At 47.7% G+C, this 26685-nt stretch overlaps 1 protein-coding gene across 1 annotated transcript in view; it reads right to left on the reverse strand.

Moving 5' to 3' along the window:
- The window catches only part of ARHGAP33 (Rho GTPase activating protein 33), a 34177-nt gene extending 14533 nt beyond the window's left edge, over positions 1-19644 (reverse strand). The window contains 12 exon segments of the mRNA XM_044435264.1: positions 899-1001; positions 3460-3609; positions 5640-5699; positions 7779-7845; positions 9556-9633; positions 10801-10923; positions 11737-11829; positions 14434-14571; positions 15938-16021; positions 16188-16272; positions 17282-17376; positions 19618-19644. Of these exon segments, the coding sequence (XP_044291199.1) occupies positions 899-1001; positions 3460-3609; positions 5640-5699; positions 7779-7845; positions 9556-9633; positions 10801-10923; positions 11737-11829; positions 14434-14571; positions 15938-16021; positions 16188-16272; positions 17282-17376; positions 19618-19644 (1103 nt within the window).
- Between the last annotated feature and the right edge of the window lie 7041 nt (positions 19645-26685).

Here is a 26685-nt window from a genome sequence, read left to right on the forward strand (position 1 = left end):
GGGGGTGTAAGGCAGCCCCTTGCATCTCTAAGTAATATAAAGTGCAGATGGGAATGGATTCTGTACAAGCTGGCTGGAGCCTGCTGGGAGCCGGAGTCCAAGGCATGCAGAGGGTGCTGGGCTGGGGTGGGTTGAGCCGTTTTCTCTCATCCCAGCTCCCAAACCTGCCGCAAGCCGCACTGGCAGAAAACAGCCGAAGTGGTGCAGCACAAGAGCAGCCGAGGCCAGAACAGCCCTTGATGCTGTGGGCAGCTGCTCCCTGTGGCTCTCTGAAGCCCCCTTTCCAGGCCTGATGGAGCGTTCTCAGGCCCTGGATGGATTGACTGTCCCCCTGCCCCCCACCACACACAGCAGCCCTGGGCCCCCCAAGCTGGAACCACCCTTTCCCTGGCTGTGGGATGGTCCAGCTTCGTCTGCCCGCTCCTGGCTCCTCTCGCAGTCCAGGGAGCAGGCTTCACTGCCTTTGTCCACCTGATCCCTTTCCCAGGAGGCTCTCCTGCACCCTCCCTCCTTCGTGCTGCCTGCCACACAGGGCCAGCCCTGCCATTAGGCTAAGCAAGGCAGTCCCTACCGGCAGCAGCACCTGCAGACAGTGGCAAGGTGCCTGGAGGAGCGAGTTTTGGGCCACACGGCTTGCCCTGCATCCGCGGCATAAGCCGCCTGCTGCAAGGTGCAGTGGAGGATGCTGCTCAAGGCCCTTGTCGCAGAAGGATTCAGCTGCCAGCCCGGCTGGCTCTTGTAGAAGCAGTGGGAGGAGGTGCCACCTTGCCCTTCACCTCTGCAAGCAAAGTGCCCTGTGCTGGCCCTCCTGCCACGCCTGAATAGGTCACCGCCCTTCGTAAGGCCCTTTGCAATAAACGAGGCCCCTCCGCCACCCCCACTCTCCACCAGGGCTCACCGCAAGCGCTGGATGTTGGAGGAGACCCCGGAGAGGCGGTAGATGCCATCCACAATGCCGTGCTTCTCAATGAAATCGGAGCAGCAGCGCAGCACCTGTGGGACTGGCAAGACAATAAATACATGATCTCGGTAATCCTGGCCACAACCCCGTAAGAGCAGCCCAGGGTTACTGGCTATCACTGTGAACATGTTGAGCATGCAGTTTTTAAAAGTAGTCTCTGAAAGGAACAAAGGGATGAAAACAGTGAGCCAGAAAGCTTCAGAAGTCCAAACCGTTGTGCTTTTGGTTTTGCTGTTTGTTTCATTTGATTAATAGACGGATTGACTGTGGCTATTATATCCTGTTTTGCTAGAGTTTTATTGTATGACTGTTCTGAGAGCTCCATGCTAATGAATGGGATATCAAAGCTTAAAATAGCATAATGTAAAATAAATAAAGGTGGCCAGTAAAAAAATGATGGCCTTTTTCACAGTGGCCCCACTGGAAAGGGTGACCATCTGAGTTGCTGTCTGTTGGCCCCACCGTTGCAAGCTTTCAGGAATACCCTGAAGATGATCTCTTTTCTCTTGGCCCTTCGTTGGGTGTTTTCTTCGGCTGGTCTTGTGTTTCAGCTGCAATCATGTTTCAGATTTTAATACTGCCTGAGCTGGATTTTTTTTAATTCCTGGTGTCTGTACCTTTGATGATTATATGTAAACTTATTTCATGGAATTTTGTAATGTAAGCCACCTTAGCAGGGCTTTGCTTAAGGTGGCATAGAACTATTTTTGGCACAGCAAACAACCTTATCGTGCATGAACAATCTGAGCACATGTCAAGCAAAGAGTATTCTTCCATTGGTTGACAGAGTAGGATAGAAGCCTAATGGTCTAATACAAATAATATTTGTTTTAAAAAGAATTATGAGAGCTTGAACCCTAACTGGATCTAATTACACAGTTCAAAAACATGGAAAGAAATGACTTGCATGACTTGCCCTCCCCAATTTTAGGATCCTTGTGGCTTCTTGAAGAACAGGGACTTTTTGCTTGCTCACCTTCACCCTCAATAGGCCCTTTGGCCTGTCCACCCATGGTCCTTTCTCACTCACTCACTGCCAGGCAAGCTCACCCACCTGCTTCACCACAACCTGCTCAGATTGTAGCATCTGGAAGGAATACCTGAGACATCTCAGCAAAACCCAAAGTGGATAGGGAAACAGCTGGACAGCAGAGACAGTTGAGCCAAGCTGGCCTGTGATCGCTTTCGTTCCTTAGGCTGGACGGAGAAACTTTCTCCAAGCTTGGTTAATCAGGCTCTGTGACTCACAGCTGCTTTCTCCTAAAGCTTTGGGGCATTGCTGGGCTTACCTAACACTCCCACAAGCCTTTAAAATCCCCTCGGCATTCTATTTTGTTCACTGTGAGCACTGAGCACCCAGGATTTTGACTAAAAATAGATTTTAATAACACTTAGACTGTGTGCCATGTCATCTGCTTATAGAGCAGGCACCTCGTCACCTATTTTGCCTGGAATTGGGCACAATTTCTCCCTTGAAGGTGTAACAGAAGGCTAAAGATATCCACACTGATCTCAGAGAAGTCACCAAAGTTACAAGTGGCAAAAACCAGCTGCTCTCCCATTAGAGATACACAAGCCCCAGGATCTGCACTCCCTCTCCCTCTCCCTCTGCCTTCCCCACCTGCTCTCCTGGCTGCTGCTACAACAGACTCCACCAAATGAGCCCACGGATGCCCATTCTAAGCTCGGTCAAAGTCATTCCTTTCACGGAGAACAATGCAATACATGCATGGCTCCCCTGTTTTGCTCGTTTCCATTCCTGCCGCGCAGCGAGTGCGCCACTGCCTGGAGAGAGGTCTGCATTTCACAGAGCTGCCTTCCTGCAGACATGGTGCTGCAGGACCCCTCCACGGGATGAGCCACTTCCCCCACCTGCACCGCTATGCATGAAAGCCAGCATGGTGTCCTGGACTGGGACTGGGGAGGGCCATGTTCAAGTTCCCGCTTACTCATAAAGCTCACTGAGCGGGTTGGCAGCATTCGTGCTCCCTGAGTTCAGGGAACGGCATCGCAAGCCAAGGGCAGCTTGTCATCTTCTCTGACCCCAGTAAGCCACAGTGGCTTACGATGTTGTGTGAAACCTGTCGATGTCTAGGTACATACAACATGACAGGGCTGAGTGTCAGTTGTTGTTGAATCATGGGTTGTCATGCTGTCTGAAGCAAGCTGGCTAACGAACCATGGTTTGTTCACTGCAGAAAACCCATGCTTTGTTGTTAGGCTGTTAACTGTGTGCTGTTCTGGTTAACCCACAGTTTTCAATAACCCACTTGCAACCCATACTCAATTCTGGAGTGTGGGTTATTGTGCTGTCTGAACCCAGCCTCTGGGTCTAACCTACCCAACAGGCCTGCTACGACTTTGACTATAAAATGGGGCAGGAAAGGGGACCATGGGCACTCCTTTGAACTCCTTGCAGGAAGCCAAGTATCATGATCAATATTCTGTTGCAGAAGAAGGTGCCACACGACCTTCCCACGACAGGTCTCTCAGCTCACCATCACTGCCAGAGTTCTTCAGATGTTCACCCAAATCGCAGCCAAATACCCTCTCCCGGAGGATACCGCGCTGCTTCAGGCGCTGCTTGCTAGGCCTGGACTTCATGAAGGTGCGAAGAAACCCAATGAGCTTGCCATGTTTCTTGGAGACTAGAAGAGAATGAAAGAGAGGAAGAAAAACAGGAAAGCATCTGAGTGGAACCAAGCACAGAATAAGATAAACTAGGAGCAGCCCATAGTACTACAAGTACTAAAAACACGAGCTGGGGTGACTTTTCAGCAATCTGAAGGAAGCAAACATGCCTCCCACCCTTCTTGCTACACAGAAATTAAAAACACAACATCCTGCCTGAAAGCCTTGAATTCGGCAATTCTACATGGCTCCCCTATTGTGGGGGGGGCAGCTCATATTTTCTGGCACCTGGTAAATTAGTCTGTTGGGTGGGGAAGGAAGAAGAGAGGCAGTTTCAGGGGAGCCTTTTAATAAACATTGTAAGTATGAGCTGCTGAGGTTGTCAACCTTCAGAAGGAAGCTTCTTTGTTCTGAATCTTCAGATGTTCACTTCCAGAGGCATGAGTGGCGACTGGATCTTCTTTGCTGCAGAAATGCACTTCAAATGGATGTTTCTGAACATGGAGGCACTAAGAGCACATTGTCTGATATTGCACAAGCCACAATTAATGAGGTTAAATTTAAACTGTGGCTGTATCACAGGATGCATTACATTTTCTTGTACATTTTTTACCCCCAAGGAATGCCATCCTCTTCGTTTTTAAATCATCATGAGGCAGGCTATTATGGGGTAAGTTAATATACCAAACAGCAGGAAGAAAGCTCTGTGGACATTAAATCCAGGGAAGACTAGCTTGGCATGACACTGGCTGATCCAAATTATCCTCCCAAAGCTACTATTTGCCCCAAGGGAGAATCTGATATTAAGAAAACAAAAACATAAGAAGCACCGCGATTAGACCACAGGGCTACCTCAGGGGAAGGCAATTATTTTGGGTAATGGGTCCATTTGGCAATCTGATAAATCGCCTTGGCACATCCACAGTGTTGACCTTGGAGATATGGCAAAGGGCAAGTGACTTGCGCCAAATGTTGCATACAAGGCAGAGGTGGGGAGCTGAGCTCCGACACGCTAATAAACTCCCTTGGACCCATAGTTTTCAGCACCAACAGAACCTCTTTCATGGCCATCTCAGCTGCTGGTAAGAAATTGTATTTTAAAATCTACAGATATAGATAATTGCTACACAGAAATCGGAGCCCTGTTCTAATCTTCGATTTTTTAAAATCTATGAAATCCTTTGAATATATGCAATTGTTTTAAATCGAAATATAAACTGAACGTATTGCTGCTCAGTTTGCTTGCTTTCGGAGTTCTGTAATGTTCGTATCGCATTGCCTGCATACCCGTTCTTTAGGAAAGTGTTGTTTTTTTGAAAAGTTGGGGAGGTGGGGCACCTTTCCAGGTACAAGAAAGGTGTCCAGGGAGACATGGCAAGCTCCACATTGTCCACTCCTAGTCCAGCATTCTGTGCCCAGAGCGGCCAACTAGATCCCTCCGGAAAACCCACAAGCAGGACTACACCATCCCTCCGTTTATGTTCCCAAGCAGCTGCTACAGAGGCCTACTGTCTCCCATCTTGGACGTAACCTAGAGCCAGTTGCCATTAATATGGAAGCTGAACAGCAGCTGAGTTGCAGGCGCTCAGTACCGTAGGAAGCAGAGGGGAACCCATTCCACCAGCCCTGGAGGTGGGGTCCGGTGGCTGCTATTTAAAACACAAACACACAGGCAAACACATGCACATATAAGACAATGCGCAACGCTGAACTGGTCTCTATCCTGTGTCCGTCTGACATAGATCAGTTATAAGGGCATTCTGTCCCATTCCCACACCAGTGTGTGATGATTACTTTCAAAACACTCAATGATGGTCTTTTCTTAAGAGGTGGCCATGTAAGCCCATCATACAGAGGAATGAATTAAACTGTATCCAGCCTGTGTCAGTTCCACAAGCTGCTTCCATCCCATTTCCAAAGCAGTCTGCACATGGCAGCAATGGCGGCTGCATGAAAATTCACATTTCTTCTCATACCCAAATGTTCAGGGTCACTCCACTGTAAATACACAACCAGGATCAGGTCTTTCTTTTAGCCCATGTCTCACCTGAAGTGGGAGAGAGGAGGCCATGAGGCCTGGCAATGCCGCAGCTCAGCCCTTCTCCATCTACACAGGAAGACACACACAGCATGAAACAGACGGGAAAGAGCAGCCAACACACCCTTGCTCAGCTCTTCCCCAAAGCTACTGGTGGCGGCAGCCACCGCACAGTGCAGCTCTTTGAAACACAGTGCTCTCCGGGGTTGCTGGGAACTCTAGGGCATTGCGGGAGGGCAAGAAAGGTCTGTTTTTGGAGATACGTAGTGCAGACCCAAACAAACCATCCTTCTCTCATGTTGCCATCGCCCGTTCAACGGGTCGAAGCAGGAGCATGTTTGGAGAGAATAAGACTGACGTCTCCCGGCTCCCTCAGCCAGCCCTGTTGCACCCAAAGTGACAGATCTGCTGGGGAGATCTTCTCCCCAAGTTATGCAAGAACAGCACCCACGCTCCACATTGCTTCTGCTGCACGGCCCATTCACGTCAATGGGCCCTGTGCAGGGAAATTTCCTGGAGAGCTGCGTCCTAAATTCTACATGGTTCCGAGGGAGTGCCCTCTACACCCGCACATGCCCAGAGAATTGTGGTCTTCCTCTCGCCTGCTAATCCTATCCCCATTTTGAAGCCAGGGAGGGCCGTGCTTCTTGAAATGTCCCCTGGAAGTTTGTCTCGCCTGGAACCGGATGAAAAGGTTTACATTTGCCGAGAAAGGTTTTATGCACCGGTCCTAATCTTGCTTATTTGTTCTGGGTAAATGTTTACCCTGAATTTTAAAGTGGCTGCTTTTTTCTACCTGTACCTGTACCTTGTGATTTCATATGGATCTTTTGACTCTGCGTGCTGCTTTTCAGAAATACCTTTAAATAAAATTAAGTGCCTCTTATTTTGAGGAAAGCTAATACAAGGATGAAGAGAAGGGCTGAGGAAGGAGAGACTAACAACCTAACAACAGACAGAGGAACAAGTATAGCAGCAACAGAGAAACTGACACCCACGCAAAGTATTATTATCAAAACACATTAACAACCATATCAAAAGACAGCACAAGCCCTGTAGTAACCCTAACAGGAAAACTGTAACAAGAAACTCATTACAGGTAATTTGTTTTCAAAAGATTCAGAGCTCAGCAAAACAGCTGCAAAGATATTGTACTGATGCATATGTTTTATAATTATAATTATATTTTGTGTTTGTTTTACTCTGTGGTTAGGTTTTTCATATTGTATTTTGATTCCATTATATTGCACCCATTTTATTTTAACTGCTTCAAAGGCCTCTTCTTGGCTAGTGGTATAAAAGTATTTAAAAGAAACATGTACACGCACACATATGCGCATACACAGATGTATACACACATAGTCTGCTTGACTGACAACTGCATCCTTAAATTATGCAAATTTGCATTTATTTTGCATACTTTACACCCATTTTTGCATTTACTGAGTTTGATTGATATAAAGAGTCAATTAACTGGATGGTCATAATAATTTGAGACATAATTTAATAATAATTAAATAATTATTTATTAATAATTTGAGACATGAAAGATCCTCTTAGCCACACATTCTGGCAAACAAACTAGTAAGTCTTCCATGAACTCGTTTCCTGGTTTGCCTGCCTGGAGAAACAATGGTTAACAGTCTTAGAACAAGCCAGGATATTAAGCCAACTTCAAACCATGTTCTTCCTAACCTGTTCTGAAGCTGTTACCATTGTTTCTTGGTTTGGATGAAGTGGGACGTGTCAGTGAGTGAAAGATTTTCTGGCTTGTTTGCTCACTTCCATGAAGGGGCTGTGTGCATCTCCATTTACATAAAGCACCTGCTCCAGCATCCAGCTACACTCCCCTCCCAAAAGTCGGGTTTGCCCAGGACTTTCTGGCCTGCATCTGAAAGAGCGTACTGTCAATGTTCCAGCATAATCTTCCATCACTCCTGCAAATCCCAATGTGAGAACACTGTTTCCAGGAGCATACACTGAAATGTCATGGGATGGGGGAAAACTGCCTCCACAGTTTCCATAGGAGAGTTCTAACGCTTCCTGCCAGTTTGGCCACACATCTGCGAGAACCCAACAAACCCTCAAATGACACCAGATCCTTCAAGGAAGAACCATCTAATCAAAGAGAAGGAATTCCAGGCTTACCTGTTTTGAGTCCTGGACTGGGGCGCTCTGAGAACAGCTCCACACATTCACTGGGGAAAAAGCCCACCTGGAAAAGGGGCAAAGATGCGTTGCAATGCACAGAATAAAAGAAGCAGCCTCCTCACCCCCTGACCAGCGAGACGGGCCTTTCCGTAAACAAAAGCCCCCTGGCACGCAGGCTGACCCACATGCCTGCTGTCGGTGATGGGGCAAACAGACAATAGAGAACATTTCGGTGCAGTAATAGTGCCGTCATGGCCATTACAATTTTGCATCCATACTGGTTTTGCATTTACATGCACAGACGCAGATTGATAAAGGCAGTTCTAGTTAGACTTATGCATCATCGGGACCCACTGCGAGGAACTGCCATGGGACCCATGCAGCCCCCAAGGCTGTTCTGCAGACAAGTTCTTGTCTTGTTCCAATCATGCTGAACTGCAATCCACTTTCCACACTTTGGGTCTGGTGGAGGGTGAGGCGGGGGGCGGAGAAGGAATGAGAGTCACATTTCTGGCACAGGTACTGTACAAAACTGCATTCCATCCACACTACTGACTTAATAAAGCCATGTGTGAAAAGAAAAGAGTAATAATTTAACATGAGCATGTCATCACAAACACCCTTTAATAATCATTGTTTTAATCTGTGCTTTTTATCTGCTATTGCACAATAACTTTAGTAACTTAAAAGATAGGATTTAAAGTGTTTTACCACTAATTAAAAGTCTGGAGCAATAAGTTACACAGTGTTAAAGTGGTACACTGTGTACCAAGCAGTCAGCGGAGGAATTTTTTTAAAGTCTTTTTTAAAGTCTTTTAACAAATTGCCAAAATGCTTTTTCATTTAAGCTTTCTATATACTATCTATCTATCTATACACACAGCTATACTCTGTATCTGTAGTATACACCTGCTTTTCACTGAAGTGACCTACACCTGCAGATATTGTACTCCTGTTCTACACTTTCCAAAGAAGTTGGATTTTCAAAGGTCTCAAACAAAATGGAAAAACAAGAGGGAAAACACAGGAGAACAATGATTTGGTCCCCCGTAAATCATGTGATTTACGTGTTCAAGTGAGTGAACAAAGAACACCCAGGTATTAATACGGATGTTTTGTTTTCAAAATAATGTTTTGATTGTGCACAATGTTATTTTTAGGAGAGCTGAAAGTACTTTGAAGGTGAACGTAAACAATGTATTAATAACTTAGCGTGCAGCTCCTGCTTGGGTTTCTCTTTAAAGCAAGCCAGTCTGGATCAGGACCACTTCATAGGGCGAGGAGCATTAAAAAGCTGCACAGAGCTCTTGGCAGTGGACAAGAAAATGAGGGCAAAATGCAGCTTCTGCTACCAAGAGCCTGGAAAATATCTCCCTCCCGTGCAATCCTTGATCCCCACGTCCTCCACTGAACTGCATCGCACAAGGGGTTGAAAGAACATGCCAGGCAGCTGCTCCAGGTGATGCAGCTCACAGGCCACGTCATCCACAAACAGGCCATGGAAGAGGGGGATTTACAGCGCAGCGGAGCAGTGCTTAACTCCAGCCTTGCAGCTTTCCCAGCCAGGGTGGCATCTGTGTTTGGATGGAAACAGGAGGGACTAGCACCTGGAAGGAAGAGGCACTGCAGTGCGGAGGAGATTTCTGGGGGAAGTTACCACCTCCTGAACCACTCTGCCAAGAAAAATGCCCATCGAGGGAAGTGTGACCACCCCCTAGGCAGTGCTGCTCATACACCCCAACAGGTCTCTCCGGCTTCATTTCTGATGCCCAACCTGGAATCCATGCTTCCCACGCCACCAGCTCCGGTCCTCCTTGGGTGGCATATCGATCACAGAGATGATGTCTCCAACCTGTGCAAGACAGAATTTTTAAAAAAACTCTTGTCGGTGCGTGGAGACCTACATTAAGAGTCAGAGCTGTATGCTTCGTGTGAAGATAAAGTGCAAATTAATATATATAGCATTTAAACCATGCTTCTCCTAAAGACTTCATCTATATTATTACGATTTTCCAAAATTTGTGTAAGATAGATGTTCCCCCATATAACAGAAATCAAGTTTAGTTCTGCTAATCAGCTTGCTCTAAAAGCTCACGGAAAGTAAATAAAAACCAAAGATTAAATAAAACTACACTGAAAATAACACTCACATATACATAGTGATTTGGTTTGTACAACAGAGCAACCTGTCATGGTTAACTAACTACAGCGGGTTGTTGTGTCATGCAAACCTGGACTGCTTCTACAGGTTGGCTTGTTTGGGGGCAAAAAGCCACCCAAGCGACCCATGGCTGATTCTAGGGGGTTTTAGACCCACAAGGGGTTGGCACGTCACCCAAGCCTGCACATTGATCCCATCAGCCATCCAGGGAAGCGGGAAATGAACTGCCCTCCATGGTCAGGTCTCCCTGCTCTGCTTCTCTGTTCTCTCAGGCTTCCTCGTGGCAGCTCCCAATTACGGAATGATCATGCACTGCCGGTCTCCTATCCTTCTGACACCGGGCCGAGGCTGCCTTCCTGGCTGAGTATGCAGCAGGCCTGGTTGCATTGACAAGGTTGCTTAAATCTGTTGTTCAAATTCCTGCAGTGAAATTTTGTGATTTTATTATTGTTGTTATTATTTTATGGATTGCTGCAAACTACACTTTCAGCTGCAGCTATTGGGTGGCATAGAAATAACCTAAATACAGCAATATAACAACCACAACAGACTGGGGACTAGAAGCTCATAACTTGCTCCCTTAACCACCCCACTAACCTAGTTCATTCCAACTTCACTGGTACTAAAGAAAAATGGAGAAATTCTATGGACAGAGCAATAGAATTGGCCCAGGTTCCTCAGTACCTTGGTGGACCCTGCTTTGCACCTGAGGGGGCCCCTCCATGGGGTGGGCCCCCTCAGGTGGCCTCTTCTGATGAGCACCGGATGGCCAGTCCTTTCACTGGTGCCTGGCCTAGCAAGACATGTGCCTGCAGAGAAAGGCCATCTGGAGTAACATGTTCATCGGGCAGGACTTACCTCAAAGGAGAGCTCGTCGGATGCTTGGGCGATATAGCGCTTCACTACGTGAGCAGCTGCAATGGCAGGAACATTGATCGAAGCTTCCTCATTCACCAGCAACCGGTTCCCATGGTTATCGATCTGAAATGGAATGGGAAGAGGCTCCCTGAAGCGGGAGGAGACTTGCCCCATCCTAGTAGGGGAAGGATGGAAGGATGAAGGCGGCATATCCCAGCTTTCTGTAACTTGGTCTGCACGGTGCATGATCTGCTTTCTGGCCACCTGTGCCTTCAACAGCTTGACAGGCAGAAATTCAACAGGTAACCACAATGCAAAAGGGGAATCTAAGGGTCCTCTGAATGCATTTGCACCCACCTAGCAAGTGTAGTTTTGCTCTAGGCTAGCAATACAAGGGACTTAGGTTTTCTGGTATGCATTCCAAGCAACTTAAGCATTTCATATACATTATGTTGGTAAACCTTACAACAAACCTGAAAGGTAAGCCAATATTGTTTTGACCTTATGAGAGCTGTGGGGGGGGGGGGGCTTGTAATTGAAGTGGGATTCATGCCAGGGACTTTAAAGCTCACCATTCATATTCTTGCTAAACCATACAAGCTTCTGAGAAAGAGGACTGCACTACGACACCTTCAGGAGAGGAATGAGAAGATCTGGAATGTGCATGACTAGTCTGAGTGCGAGTAGAGATATAAAAAGATGGAAGGAAAAATGGGGGACATCCCAGGAGGGGAAAGAAAACAAACACACACACACACACACACACTTTTCCAATGATGTTCAGAATATCTGGGGAATATTTCCCCAATTTTTCCTGTTTTTTCCCCCGATTCTTTTCTCCCAGGTCTTCCGATCTCTAGCAGGAAGAAGTTGATGTTCTAATGCCAGACAAGCACTGTTGTATTCTCCCGCCACACCATCCTTAAAATGTCTCACCTCCATCCAGGTGAGGACTGGGCCACAGTTGATGTTGCTGTCCACAATGGCTGATAGCTTCTCCAGGTACTGCGAAAGCATTGGCACCAGGAGCTGGTGAGAGACGGATGCAAAGAGCGTGGTGTCATGGGCACAGCCTCTCCCCAGTGCAAGCGTCAAAGGGACCCAACCATAATTTGAGATGGACTCTCCACTGGAAACTGTCTTATACCAGACCAGACATTGGTCTGTCTTGCCCAGCACTGGCTAAACCAGAAGTGGGCACACTTCAGCCTTAGGATATGCAGTGCTTTCTTCACTGGGAACTTCCTTGAGACTATTAATCCGCCTTGTCTGCTTTTGGTTTCGTTGCACACTTGGGCTCTGAGCTCGACAAAATGGGCCCTTCCTTTGCACCACTCCCCCTCTGACAGGCAGGACCTGGGGAGGGACAGGCGTGGGGCCTGAGGAAGGTTGGGCACCTTCCACAGCTTGAGGCCAACGGAAGCTGGCCACGCCGTGGTCAGTAGGGCAGTGCACCTGGGTTTTAGACTGACCACCTAAGGAGCTTTCCTCTCCCCTCATCCCACTGACTTCGGAGCTGCCAGCCACTGCTCCCAGGTCTAATCCCACTGGGAGAAGCTCCCCACATCCCAGGCCATCTCTGGCTCCTCAAACACTTCTAACTGGGGGTGGCAAGGGTTGCCCCGAGGGCCTTCGACATGCAGAACTGGCTCTCTAATACAGATCTGTGGCCCCTTCCTCGGATGGTGCTCCTCTAGGACTGTTGCGTCCGCAGGTGTGTGTCTGGGAGCATCTGAGGTGGGCCATGCACACAAGTGGGGACGGGACAGAGGCAGTTCGCTCCCACCCACATCAGCGAGAGGTCCTGGTGGGAGCACCGCGCAATCCTGCCCAAGGAAAGGCTGGATATGCAGCCAAGCCGGGGATGGGGAAACCGCCCGAGTTCCAAGCACCTAAGGAAAGGGCTGCAGGACTGAGCAGGGCTGCCTCTGAAGGCCCACACGACTCCCCAGGGCTGGGCAGGCCCAGGGATCCATGCCCGCCCACACCCGCCCCAGCAGTGCCTATGTCGCCAAGGCATTCTCATGGACCAGCAAGCCTGGCCACCACGCGACCCCAAGAGCCAGCATGAGATGCAAGACCGAGACTGAGTCGCTCTTATCACAGGTGAGGTGCAACACCAGGGACATCCGACGTTCCTTCCGCTGAATCAGGCCTTACTCCACCTGGCGCAGCACCAGCCAACAGTGGCTCTCCTTCGCTGCAAACAGGGTCGATCCTTAACTGGAGATGAACCTTGGACCAGAAGGTACTCTAAATCAGGGACTCTACCACTGGGCTGCAGTCTTTCTCCACCTCTGTTCCAGGGTACAGGTTTTCAAAGTGTGCCATAACAGGCCTCCCTCGGTCAAGAAAGTGGCTGCTGAGCCTGCTCCAAACAGTGATTGTGTTATCAGCTATTCTGTTTATTAATCCTCCATTGCCTCAGATGACAAAGGTGGAAGCAGCTGGTAGAGCCTTTATCACAGTTGCTCTCAGGTTCTAAATCAACCTGCCCTGGAATTCAGGAAGTCCACATCCTTGCTAAATTTCCGTAACAGAAGCCACCCTCTTTTTCCTTCTCTTTTACACATTTGATAAGGTAAAACTGGGTGGTCCTTCTGCTGTCTGTTGCATTTTTAATTTCTGCATCATGGGCAGAGCAGTTCATTGCTGTTATCCATTTAAGATCCCTGCAGCATTGGCTTTCTCTGCCATAAAGGTCAACCAGATGCCTCTGGCATGCGGAAAACAAAGGGCAGGTTCACACACCATATCAACCCACCCAGCAATAGACCATGGCAGTTGGTTGTTCTGTGAACGGCTCCCGGGGCCCCTCAGTCCTCCTGCAGGTACCCCAGGAGATTTGCAGCAGGACCGCTGTTCCCCTCGGCCATCATCGCAAGCCCAGTTTCACTCATTGCAGAGTTTTTCCTCCTCTAATCCTTTCCGTGATCACCGACTTCTGCCTGACAGCCACTCCTTGCCATTTTCAGTTTGGTGGTGCTCAAATGCCACTTTTAAAAAGTCCTGTGCCATTAAGTGTGTGAGAGAACAATTTGGGGGACTGAAAATGGGGACCCTCGGCTGGGTAAGTGGGGTGCAGCAGGCACCAGACCTGGACATTGGCCCAGAGAGGCTCCACCATGTGCACCCAGGAGTGCCCCATTTCTTAGGCGGCTTTTGAAAAGTGAGAGGGAGCAATTTCATTGGGATGCGGCATGGTTCAAAGCATGCGCATACGTAAGCTATGCATGTAACATGCGCAAAGTATATCAAGGCTCCAGTTCTCTAACACAGCCTTTCTCAACCTGGCACCTTCCAAATCTGGTGGAGTACACCTCCCATCACTTCCAGATGGCTGTGGATCATGGGAGCTGTGATCCAGCACAGCTGGGAAGGCTGCCGTCACACGAGTAGCACAAACAGGCTGGCTTTTGCCTCCCGTCAAGGCTCTCTGTGGGAGGATTCTACCCAAAGAGGGCTCTCCCACCAGCCACCTGAACTGGCCCAGTCCACCCGGCCGCCTCAGCCCCTCGTGGCCACCGCCGCCTGTTGCATGCATGGCCCGGTGATGAACCACGACAGGGAGAGAGCACAAGCCTGCCGCTTCCCTCCCCGGCCGGCGCCACGTGCTCGGATGGCCTCCGTCACCTCAGGGTTAGCCCGCATGTGGCTGAAGGGTGGCAGCTCGGGAAGCTGCGAGAACCGCCTGTCAAAGATGCAGCAGTGCAGGTGGGCGTCCAGGGTGCGGAATTCCTCATAGCTGCGGTGCACCTGCCAGCTCTTCCCCTGCAGGAAGAAAGGCAAACCCTAAGGAACAGCGCTTGCAAGCAGAGGCCCTTCCACGAAATCCATCGCTCGTGGATGCATTTGGACGCAGCGTCCCTGCGGATCCCAGCACACCTCCGCACGAGCTCCTGCTCAGGTGCTTTGAACATGCTCCCCCAGCGGTTGAGGACCGTCACTTTGACATGCCACAATGCCTCGGGTGCTTGTAGCCCAGCTTCATGACTGGCCTACCGTGGAGGAAAAGCCCTTCTTTATTTTTAGTTATCTCTTGTGTTTGCTGTGATAGAAAATCTTCCAAATAAGCAAAGGAGAGAAGGTTAAAAGACAGCATTTCTTTCTGAAACAATAGTCACACATATTTTTTTACATTTTAGGTTATCACACCTTAGGAGAAAATTAAGTATTCCCATCAGTATCTTCAACTCTGCTGCGGATTGTGCAGCGACACAGTCCTTGAACGCCACATCTTGCCAATAAGGCTTTGCCTTATCAAGAAACTGCTTGTGTGTGTGTGTGATACTGTTAATGTTTGGGCAATGTCCAGTAGCTACTGAATTTTGGAAGGAAGGTGTAAGACAGACAAACTTTGTATTGGAACACTCTTTGATGTTTGCTGATGTACATGTTCTTTTCCACATCTTAGAAGTTAAAGCATGGTCAACATAAATGGATTTTCCGCACCCTTTTAGTAGCTAAAATACTGATACTGCAACACTGGGAAGATCGAAGCTCATCTCTTGTAATGCAATGGATTGAAAATTTAACAGTGCTTCCTGTGTCTGAATGGATAATATATAGATGCCACTCTTGAATGTATATATACACAAATATTTGGTGCTTCGGTTGAAGCTCATGTATAATAGATGTATTTGGATTTATGTTGTTATTTAAATATGGGCACCTGCTTATTTTAAAGGGCATTTCCATGGATCTGTTCACTTCATTTTTGTGAAATTCAAAATAATAAAAATTAAATTAAAAACACATTAATTTGTGTTAATGTGTTAAACACATTCACACATTATTCGACTATGTGTTGTTAATCAGGGGACACGTTCTTCTTAGTATTATGTTACATTTATACGCCACCCTCCTTCCTCTTGCAGGGTGGCTTACAAGGTCCTCCTCCTCTCCATTTTCCCCTCACAAAACCCTTGTGAGGCAGGTTAGGCCAACAGCCCGTGACCAGCCGAAAGTCACCCAGTGAGAGTTTCACAGCTGAGTGGGGACTTGAACCCAGATCATCCAAGCCCCAGCCCAGCATTCGAACCATTATACCAAGCTGGCCCTTTGTTTGGGGCAAAAAGCGAATCCAAGCAAGTCAAACTACTTCTCTGCCAGCCAACATTTCTGCTCGCTTTCTGACCTGACAGGTGACTTGAACAGCAAACAGCAGCTCTCCCTCTTCCAAGTTGCCGAGGTTCTCATTCTGCTCTGGGCCAAGCTGCAGCTGCAGGTGAGAGAGCAATTCAAAGAATTGGCTGCAGCTTTCCAGAGACTGAGCATGGCCACCCTGCCCCCCCATCCTGCCCCCAGTTTGCCACAGGGGTTCGGGTGTCCAAGGCAACTGTTGCTCAAACCCAGTACCCTTGGAAAAGGAAGGGGATCAAACACACCTGGATGTGTCCAAAGTCCACAGCCTCATAGTGGAAATGGGCACACTCTGTCAGCTTGGGGAAATGGCCCCGCGTGATGGAGAGCCTGTGGAAAGAGAGGTACGGAAAGGGCTCAAGAATGGGAATGAGATGCTGTCATGGACAGCTTCCATCAGGAAGTCAAGATAGCAAGCTGTGGGATGCAGTTCTGACTTTTCACCCAGCTAGGAAGCCCAAAATCAGATAGCAGTAGGCAAAATACTGACATCAAGCGCCCTCCAGCCCCCAAATCCTGTCACCATGAAACAATCAGACAGCCGGCAACACCCTTTGCCCTCCTCCTGCAAAAGCTCTAAGATACAACAGACCTCTTGTCCCCGTGCCATGTGCCCTCTCACATCAAAGACGATTCGGAAGAAGCTAACAATGGCCACCTCTACTTTACCTCCCCATACCACACCGTTCAGCGGCCAGGCCAGCCTCTCATCCGCCATCAGGGCTGCCTGGTTGTGGGGAGGACACAACCAGGTCTGCTCCTCTGCCACTGAACCCAACGTGATCCTTGATCTACAGCAGAGCTGGGCAACTTTTGTGGGGGGAAGTCTGGAGACCATTTTCACCCCCCCCCCCATCCCCATGCTACAGAAAGTCTGAAAAAAGATCTGAAAAACAAACGCAGCCATGATAGAGCTACAGCCAGATATCTAGCCCAAATTTAGCTTGCGTTGAGGCTAAATTTGACCCACAGCCAAGCTTGTCTTCAGAGCCGCTACAGTCAAGCTACGTCTGGGCCATTTAGCTTTGAGTGGGGCTAACACAGGCATGTGTTGTTGCTAAAAAGGTGGCTTTTGGCCATGGCAGGGATGGCACTGACGGCACAGCGGGGGTGACAGAGGCTGGATTTGGCCACTTTAGCCACTGTTGGTCTGCAAAGTAGCCATAGACGCATTGTGCACTATAGAAATAAACTTTCTTGGATGCTACTTGCTGCACACTTATAGGCACGACTCCAGTGGCACAAAAGCTGGTGATCTCATGCGCCATTTCCAAACTGGGGATAGAACCCACAGCTCTGCAGCGTCTTTGGGCCTGCCCTTCCTCTCCCCCAGCGCTACCTCTTAGCCGGCTTTCCCTTGATGTTGCTGTTGGCGTTCCCCAGAGAGCGCACGTGTCCCTCTCCTGCGGTGTCGATGCTGTCCGTGCTCCGGGCCTGTATGGTGAAAGCAAGCCAGGTACAGATGAATCACATGGAATGATGCAGGCGTGTCCCTCGGCCATGACTCACAGTCACTCTGCTACAGTTCAGTTCCACACTGCAGCCGGGTCAGGAAGAGCCAACAAAGAGGTTTGCTGGGGGCCTCGGCAGATCATCACAGAGGGGGACATCCAGCACTGCACGAGCGAACTTGCACTCCATACCACAGAGCGCTCCTCTCCTCTCCTCCCCTCTCCTCCCTGCTGCAGCCTCCCATCTATTCTCTGCTCTGGAGGGTCCCCTGCCTCTCCAGAGCAGATTTGGGCATGCATGGAGGGTTGCCACTGGCCGATGGAAGCCACTGGGACCAAGTTGCAAAGGACACACAAGCCAATATGATCCGATACCTTCATATTTAATAACCCTAATCCAACCTTTCCTTCTCTTTGGCTGCAGTCCTGTTTAACTCAGCTTCCTCATTCATTCAGACACTTTTAAATTGCCGACCTCTCCTCTGGATAAGGATTCGCCACCTAGGGCCTTCCAGATGTTTTAGACCATAACTTACAAACCCACACCCTTGGTCAGACTGTTTGCAATCATTTAATTTCCAATTATTTAAAAATTAAGATGCTTTTATAATTGGAGACTGAATGTTACCATTTTATACTGTAAGCCAACACTGGGAATATCAATGTTTCGAAAGGTGGCTAATAAGTATGTTCAACAAATAAATAAAGCACAGACACAGCAGAAACAAGAAAGAAGTGACTGTCGGGCTATTCTGTTTCCATTGCTGCCATGGCCACAAGGATACCTGGCAGCCTGCAGCCAAGGCAGGAGCTCCTGTGTCCAGCTGCCTCTGCTCACAAAGCTCTAACAAAGGAGGATCCAGCGCCTTCCAGCCCAGGTCCTCTTCTAACCTGAACCTATCCCACAAGTTCTTACTCTCTGGAACAGAGGTACCCGACCTCTTTGAACCTGAGCACACATTTGGGGAATTGAGAAACTATTGTGGCACCACCGCCAAAGGGTTCTCTTGGAGCAGGTGGCTGGTCCAGGCACAGCAGTCAAGGTGGTGGTGCTGGTGGTGTGGAGAGAAGCAGCAAGGAGAGAGACTGAAGGGAGGGGCGAATGGAAAGACCTGCTTCTTGGGCCACCCAGACAGCCTTGCACTCTCCCTCCCTCCCTCTCCACCCATCTCTGTCCTCACTATTTCTCTCTCCCTACCCCTTTCCTTGATATCTCTACCCCTTCCCCATCCGCCCTCCCTCTCTCCCCTCCTAGTCCCTGCCTCGCTCATCCTCCCCGACTTACCTTTCTCGCCTCTGCACTCGCAGCCTCTAGCCTTGTTCTTCCTCCCCTACTCCTGCACGCCACCTGCATTTCATCGCTTCCCACAACCTCTTGTCCTCTTTGCCCTCCTTGCTATTCTTCCCCTCCCTTCATTTGTCTGCCTTTCCTTTCCTGCCAGCTGAACAGCTGATCAGCAGAAACTTCAGGAAGAGTCTGAAGCAACAGAAAATAAATCCCCTCCATTCTGGATGTGACAGCCATTTGGATTGCTGAAGATGCTTTCCTATTGATCGTACATTGATTGCCTTTTCTCCAGAACAAACGTACTCATCTGCTTCATCTCCTTTCAGAAGACTGGTTGTCCAAACTCTTCACTCTTTTTGTCACCTTTCTCTGGACACATTCCAGTTTATTGATCTCCTTCGTAAACTGCAGCACCCAAACCTGAACCCAGTTACTCCAGGGGAGTTTGGAGCAACACAGAATGAAATTACACCCTCAGTATTCATGATCTGAACTCTATTGTTGTACAGCCCAGAACTGTTCATCTCCTACATCTTTCCTAGTAAAATGGAATGCATGCTGCATTGCTTTCAGGCTGGAGTTTCCCCCTCTACTTTGCTCGATGAAGCATGTGGAGGTGGGGAACCCCTGACCGTGCAGACAGTGTGCCACATGTCCTATTTTAGCACACATTTCTGAGAAAAGAGAAGGAATGTCACACTAGAGACATTCAAAAAGAAACCGGACAGCCATTGGAGTAGGATGGTGTAACATGGTGTCCTGCAACAGCAGGGGGCTGGACTCGATGGCCTTCATGGCCCCTTCCAACTCTACTATTCGATGATTCTCTGAGATCTAGGGCTGCTGTTGTCAGAGGCAGCCTCATGGCTCTTGTAAAACTCCTATTATTTAATGAAGAGCTTTCGAGCCTTGCATGATTCTGTCCAGGCCAGATACCTGATCACCAATGAGAACATAGACCATCAATGGCATAACCCTTGCCTAGCCAGGAACAAACTCACTCATGTTCTCTGCTCATTTCCAAGTGCAAGACAAGCTCTAGTTAGCCTGGGGAACAAGGCAGCTGAAGGACACAATTTCCTGCACAAACCTCGTTCACTCAGCTTGTCGCTGGAGATGCTCCACCAACGATCCACTCCCTGAGAAGTTACTCTGGTGGCAACATGAGCAGGGTTTCTCTGTGGGAGCACCTTACCACTGGACCACCCCTTTCGGATGTCCACCTTGTATCTTTATTTTAGGTGCCAGTAAACGATTGCTTTGTTGTCCAATTTTACCTTGAGTGATTGATAAAAGGCCCTTTTATGGATTTCACTGTTGCAATTATTCTGCTGCCTGGGTTGCAAATGAGAACACTGGAGCTGCCCCCTCGGGGTCTTGGGCAGGGAACTTGCCCATCCCCTGGACCTGATCCTTTTGAAGTGCTGATGTCTCTGCACACAGAACGTGGAAGCTTCAGCTGGCCCAAAATTGGGCAGGCAAATGGTTAACAAGTTCACACCAGGACTTCACCATTAGTACTGGCTGCCAGTCCATGGGCTGCTAAGGACATTAGCCCTAAATGGCTTGTGGCCAGGTGACCCAAGATCGATCCCTCCCATAAATATCTATCTATCTATCTATCTATCTGTCTGTCTGTCTGTCTGTCTGTCTATCTATCTATCTATTGAAAGCTTTTCTAGGCTGTCCAAGCATCTCAGGACAGCTTACAAGAAAAACCCTTTCCTGCTGTGGCACCCCAGCTATGGAAGGAGCTTCCCAGAGAGACTGTCATGGCACCTATCCTGTACTCTTTCCATTGTGATGTGAAGACCCTGCTATTTTTCCAAGCATTTCAGTCTTTAGTTTGCTTTACAGCTGTTATTGTATTTTAAATATTTGCACTGCTGCTACCTTTCATTTTAGTTTTTACTTCTATTTTATACTGGAAATGTTTAAGACTTTTATGTTATATCTTAAGTCATATTTTATGGTTTGAATTGTTGTGAACTACCCAGAGAGCATCAGCTTTTGAGTAGGATAGAAATGCGTTAAGCAAGTAAATAAATGCTGAGGGTTCTGGGGCTTTTTTTCCATCTAAGCACACAAAGAACTGAGTCCTTAGTGTGCTGCCCCTGCACGCTTCTCTCCTTATACTACGTTACTGTACGCTGCCTTGTGCTTGTACGGTGGAAAAATGGGTATAAACACACACACACACAAAGAGAGAGAGAGAGAGAATTAAAAATGCATGCACTGCAGAGATCCAAACTCATTTCCAGTCTCCAGAGATAGAAGGCGAGTGGACACAAGCGAAATGCCTGTAATACTCCTGTTTGAGAAACACAGCACCAACTCAGGGGCACCTAGCAAGCTCCAGATATTTTTCCACCCAGTCTGCTCTGACTACCTGTGGCTCTCCAAGATCATACGCACAGGTCTTCCTTAACATCTGCTTCCCATAATCCTTTTCATGCAGAGCTGGTGAACCCATGGACCTCCAGATGTTGCTGGGCTGCACTTATTTATTTATTTCATTTATTTCATTTATGTACCACCCATTAGCCAAGGCTCTCTGGATGGTTCAGAAAAGTCAAAATTAAACAAAAGGTAAGAACACACAGACTAATTTATAAGAAGGAAACCATAATTGGAATTGCTATTATTCAGTACAGAAGCATAGCAGCAGTACAGAATAAAATGGAATATATAAAACCAAAGTTAAAAAGCTAAAATGTTAAAAAGGTCTTCATCTGGTCCCCAAAAGAATACAAAGTAGGTGCCAGGGGCACATCTTTCAGGAGCAAATTCCAAAACTGGGGTGCCTCAACTGAAAAGGCCCTCCTGCTGATAGCCTGCTGCCTCCCTTCTTTTGGAAGGGCTCCCAGAGAAGGACCCCCCGAAGATGACCTCACATACATATCGGAGGAGGCGATCCTTCAGATAACCTGCCCCCAAGTCATTTAAGGCTTTAAATGCTAGTACTAGCACTTTCCATCATCCCTGGCCATTCATCATGCTGACTGGGGAAGAGAAGCACTGGATTCTATCAGCCTCTGGATGGACATCAGTTCTCCACACCTGTTTGAAGTGGAGGTGCCCAAGAGAGCACCTAGGTCCTAGCTTCTTCTGCATGTCACATCTGTGTTCTGCCACGGAACCCTTGATTTGTCTGTAGTTCAACACATCCCCAATCCAACCTACATTTCCAGTGTGTCCTCTATTTTGTTTGCAAGGATTGTGATTCCTACTATTGTATCTCATTCTGCTGGATTAGTGTGTAACTGTGAGCAATGCAAAAAATTAAACCCACACATGACAGGGGAGGATTATGCAAGAAGCGGGTTGCTGGCAAGGAGGCAGAGGTGTGCAGAAATGCTGTGGCTGCAAAAAGCCCGACATGTTCATGAACTCTCCCTGTGAGGAAATACCCAAGCACATGGTACGGAGAATACTTCTGGCTCGCTCACAATACTATCAAAGCAGAACTATTCTTGTGCGCTGGAATGTATGATCAGCAGAAATAGCGTTTTTCTTACAGACCTTCTTTCCAGAATCCCTTCCACTTCCCCATTTTCTCTTTCTGCCAACCACCCCTGGGAAACTCCTTTTCTGGTAATTCTCATAGGAGCGTTGGAAGCGAACTCAAGAACAGAAGAAGAGCCCTGTTGAATCAGAACAATTGCTTGCCTAGCCCACCATTCTGGTCACACAGTGGCTAGCCAGCCACATGGGGGAAACCCACTGGTGTGCCCCAGCAAATGGCATACACAGCCATGCCTCCTCTGATACTGGAAATAATAGATAGCCGTCATGACAGTAGACATGTGTAGCCTTCTCCTCCACGAATTGTCCAAGCCCCATGTAAATTGGTGGCCATCATTACACCATGTGGTGGCGGATTTCATATGCCCTGTACAATAAAGTGCTTTTTACCTGCTCTGAATCTCCCACCAGACCCTTTCACTGAATGACTCTTGGTTCTAGTATTTACGAAAGATGGAGAAAACGTCTCCCTTTGATCTTTCCCCATACTGTGCAAAGTTTTGTACAGCGCTATCAGGTCTCCCTTACGTGCCTTTTTGTAAGCAATCAAGTAGGGATGTGAAGAATCAGTTTTTCTGGCCTTTGCTCCCTGGGCTCCAGCCCCCTTGCTCCTGTCTCCTGACAAATGGGCCAAACGCTCATGTGCAGCTCACCAAGAATCAAGTCCCATGTAAACACCATGCAAGCCACGTCTCTCTTCTGTGCACAGGATGCGCAGCCTTTGTTCGTGCAACACACGACACGGAAGAAGGCTGCCCTTTGCACAGGTGAGCTCTGGGCATAGCCTCAGACTTCTTCTCAATTCACTTGCTAAGTCACATGACAGGAAGTCCAGAAACCGGAGAGGGACAGATCCCAAGAAGCTTCATTGCAATACTACTATAGCATCACAGACGTTGCCAGCTTTTCCCACAGAAAAGCAGCTCCAGCCCTTTGATCCTTCAGATTGCCTTTTCCTGTACCTTTTCAGCTTCAAGGTGTGGTGACCTTACACCTGCAGAATATTCCAAGTGTGTTCACACCATAGAGCTGTATAACAACAGTATAATATCACCAGTTTTCTTTTCAAATACTTTCCTAATTATGCCTCAGATGGATTGTGCCTCTTTCACAGTGCCACACACCGAGTCAAAATTTTCACTGCGTTGTCCACCACAACCAAAGGTATTTTTCTGGCCTGTGCTAACTCTGAGGAAAATACACTGTATGTGCTTCCAGAAAGAGAATTCCTAGCACCACCAGTCAAAAGCAATCATGCAGTCTTCTATAACATGCTAGTTTCTGGGGGGAAAGAAAAGATAAAACTAGCAAGGGGAAAGCATGGGAGGATGACAAATTGAATATGACACTATCCGTGACTCCTGATTTCCAGGATGTATCTATGGAACCTAGTAGAGCTAGTATGATGGTTAGAGTGTTGGACTAGAACTGTTTTAATTCCCACTTAGTCATGAAGCTCACTAGGTGACTTTGTACCAATCCCCGATTCTCAGCCTGGCCTACCCGATAGGATTGCTGTGAAAATAAAATGGAGAAGGTGGCTGTGTAAGCTGCCTTGGGTTCCTGCAAGTGGAAAAAGGTGGGATATAAATGTAATGATAAACCCATAAGTCTGTCTAGAGATGGTGCAAATGCAGGGGTCAGCCACAGCCATTTGGGCTCCACTGCTGGGCAGTCACTGGCTTTCGTTTCCCCACCAGCGGCACATGGATGGCTGACATTTTGGCAGAGGTCCTCAACAGGAACAGCAATTTTCCTCCTAGGATCTCGATGGTGTTGCTGGCTGCTGTTGCCGGGCCTGGAGGGGATGATGGGATGGTCCCATGTGAAGGGATGATGGGCTGCTCCCTTGCAGAATGCATAAACACACCAAAACGTAGCACTTAAGGAGAAAGAAACTGCCTAGAATCTTCCTCTCTGACAAATGGTTCTCTATATGGAGATAATCCTTTGTTTGTAGGAGCACTCGGTCCCCTAAATCCCTGCAGTGTGAAATGGTGCGGTTTCTACCCTGGCCAGTGACACAGTGGAATGGCCCTGCTTGTTGAGGACCAGGGAGAGGGGGGAGATGCTCTGAGGCAGCTGTCCTGGGTAAGTTACAGCCCACAGGTATGTGGTCAAAGAAAACACTCTGGAGCGCGAGTCGCTCTGATTCAAGGGAAAGCTGGTACGTCAATATTAGTTTTGGCAAAAACCGGAAAAGCATCCGGGCAGGAACTTGTGCGGCTTTGTGTCCTGTCCTGTGGCAAGCACACCTCGGTGCTCTAGATGAATGTTCAGTAGTCATAGATTTCTAGAAAGTAGAAAGGGATGGATAGAGAGAAAGCCACAGCCCATTCTCTCTTAATGGAATCATTGTGTTTCCCCCCTTCGGACCACAGCAGCTTCCAGTATGATTTACTCCGGAATGAAGGCTCAGACCATAAACTCCTGAGTGATCTAGAAACAGGCTCAGCTTCTAATACAGTGCACATAAGCAGTTGCTTTCAATCACAAAAACCACATTTCTAAGCCTTATGGACTTGCATGAAGTTTTGAATATGTGCAAAAACACATCTATTGAATCCTGAAGTTACAGGATTGTTGTGAGTATGTATTTTAGCTTTCAAAGGTCCATTTTTGGCCAGTTCTCTCTACCAGCCAAGCCCCACAACCCATGTTTCCAATATTCTGCCCCATAGATTTATTAAACCAATACTATTACATGTTTCTCTCGCTCATTTGGTGCCACTGGAATAATTCCAACTTTTTGTTTTGAAAAAAGACAAAATGAAACTCCTACTTTTTGCAGGCAGAACAAAGTAATCAAATGAAGGTAAACTTCTCCCAGATAAAGATAATGCAGCCATAGTCTGGAATTCTGGGTTGTACACATGATCTTTGAACCTCTTTGAAACTGATTTGGCTGGTACAAAATGCAGCCCCGAGATTACAGATTGGGACTTGTTTGTCTATGTGCACAGGCTCCACGTCAATTTCCAGGCAGGATTCAGAGTGCTGTGCTAATCTTTCCTACCTCACATGGTCTACAGCCTGGGCACTCTGCTGCAAATCTTACATTCCTGACCAGATGTCAGTATTACCTGGGAAGCAGGAATGAGAAGTCTGCTAATGACGTGGAAAAAGAACTAATACAGGGTGTCTTTCCTTCCCCTGCTACTCTTAAACCTTCTAATCACCCAGGATGCGGCCGTTTTCCTTTATTCCCATCTGTCCTCCTTCTACAAATGAACAGCAACAGAGCAAGAAAAGTCATGACTATTTGCAGAAGTCAAGGAGCAGCTTCCTCCCAACCTACTCTCTTGCCTATGGTGTTTCAGAGAATTGCCTCCAACTTGACTCTGTACTTAATACCCAGACTTGCCTCACCAGCAGTTTTTGGATTCTCCCATCATCTCAAACTCACACGTAAGATTTTGCATCACATGACGAGGAGCTAATGGCTGATCCTGCACAGGTTTAACAATCTACTTCTCCGGTTAAAAAGTTACAGGGCTGGGTTAGGCTTGATGTCAGCCAGAGGAGACCATCTCAGATCACTAGAGATGAACCAGTGGTCTAACCTGGAATAAGTCAGTCCATAATAATAATTTGTGCTACAATGAATGCCTGAAATTTAGGGGTGCTCAGAATTCACATGACTCTTGACTGTGAGTGTCTGAAAACTCAGAGATACAAGCAATGAATGTGCCCCATTCCCTAACTGAGACCATCAACATTTGTTTAATATATGTCCATTTTGAATCATTAACAAAAATCATCTAGGACTGCCAGGGACAATATAGTCTAAAAACATTTGGAGGGACACAGGTTGCGACCTTCTTGGTCAGCAACTCAATTCTCTCAGCACCAATCCTTATGCAGCCAAAGAGGCGCTGCCCGAGCACAGGACATGCTTTGGGAAACGCCAAAGTTTGCAAAAGTACAAAAGGAGAAAGAGAAACAAAGGAAGGGAAAGAAATCCATCCCCAAACAGTCCAATAAGCATGCTCAGTGGCTGCAGAAAGCTGACTGTCTGTTGTGCAGAAGTGGAAAGAAAACCAGGGGATGGAGAAATGGAATGGAATATCTGGCAAGGGAGATGAGTGTCTGGCAGGTGTATTGAACGAGGGCACGTGCACTGCAATGTACTGTCATTAATGTGCATGGTGCTTTCCAGAATATTAAATGATTCATTCATGAAGTTATCAGAACTGATAAGGCACCTGAATACCACTTAAAACCAGAAATGTGGTAGGTATGCAACTTCAAACAGGCTGGTACCTAGAAAATGCTATTACGTGCCTGAAACAACTAAATGTTGAACCAATCCATGAAGAAACAGACGAAATGATAAGAATGAATGGGGTGGCAAACAGATTGAAGATGATGGGAGTTGTAGTGCAGTACAGCTGGCGAGTGTAAGTGCACCCTGAAATAGTTGTGGCACTTCTACTTGCACTAGAAATATTGCATAGACCTGGACCTCAAGACGTTCTG

This window comes from Varanus komodoensis, unplaced genomic scaffold (genome assembly GCF_004798865.1).
Source record: "Varanus komodoensis strain SLA01 unplaced genomic scaffold, ASM479886v1 scaffold29_1, whole genome shotgun sequence".
NCBI lineage: Eukaryota > Metazoa > Chordata > Lepidosauria > Squamata > Varanidae > Varanus > Varanus komodoensis.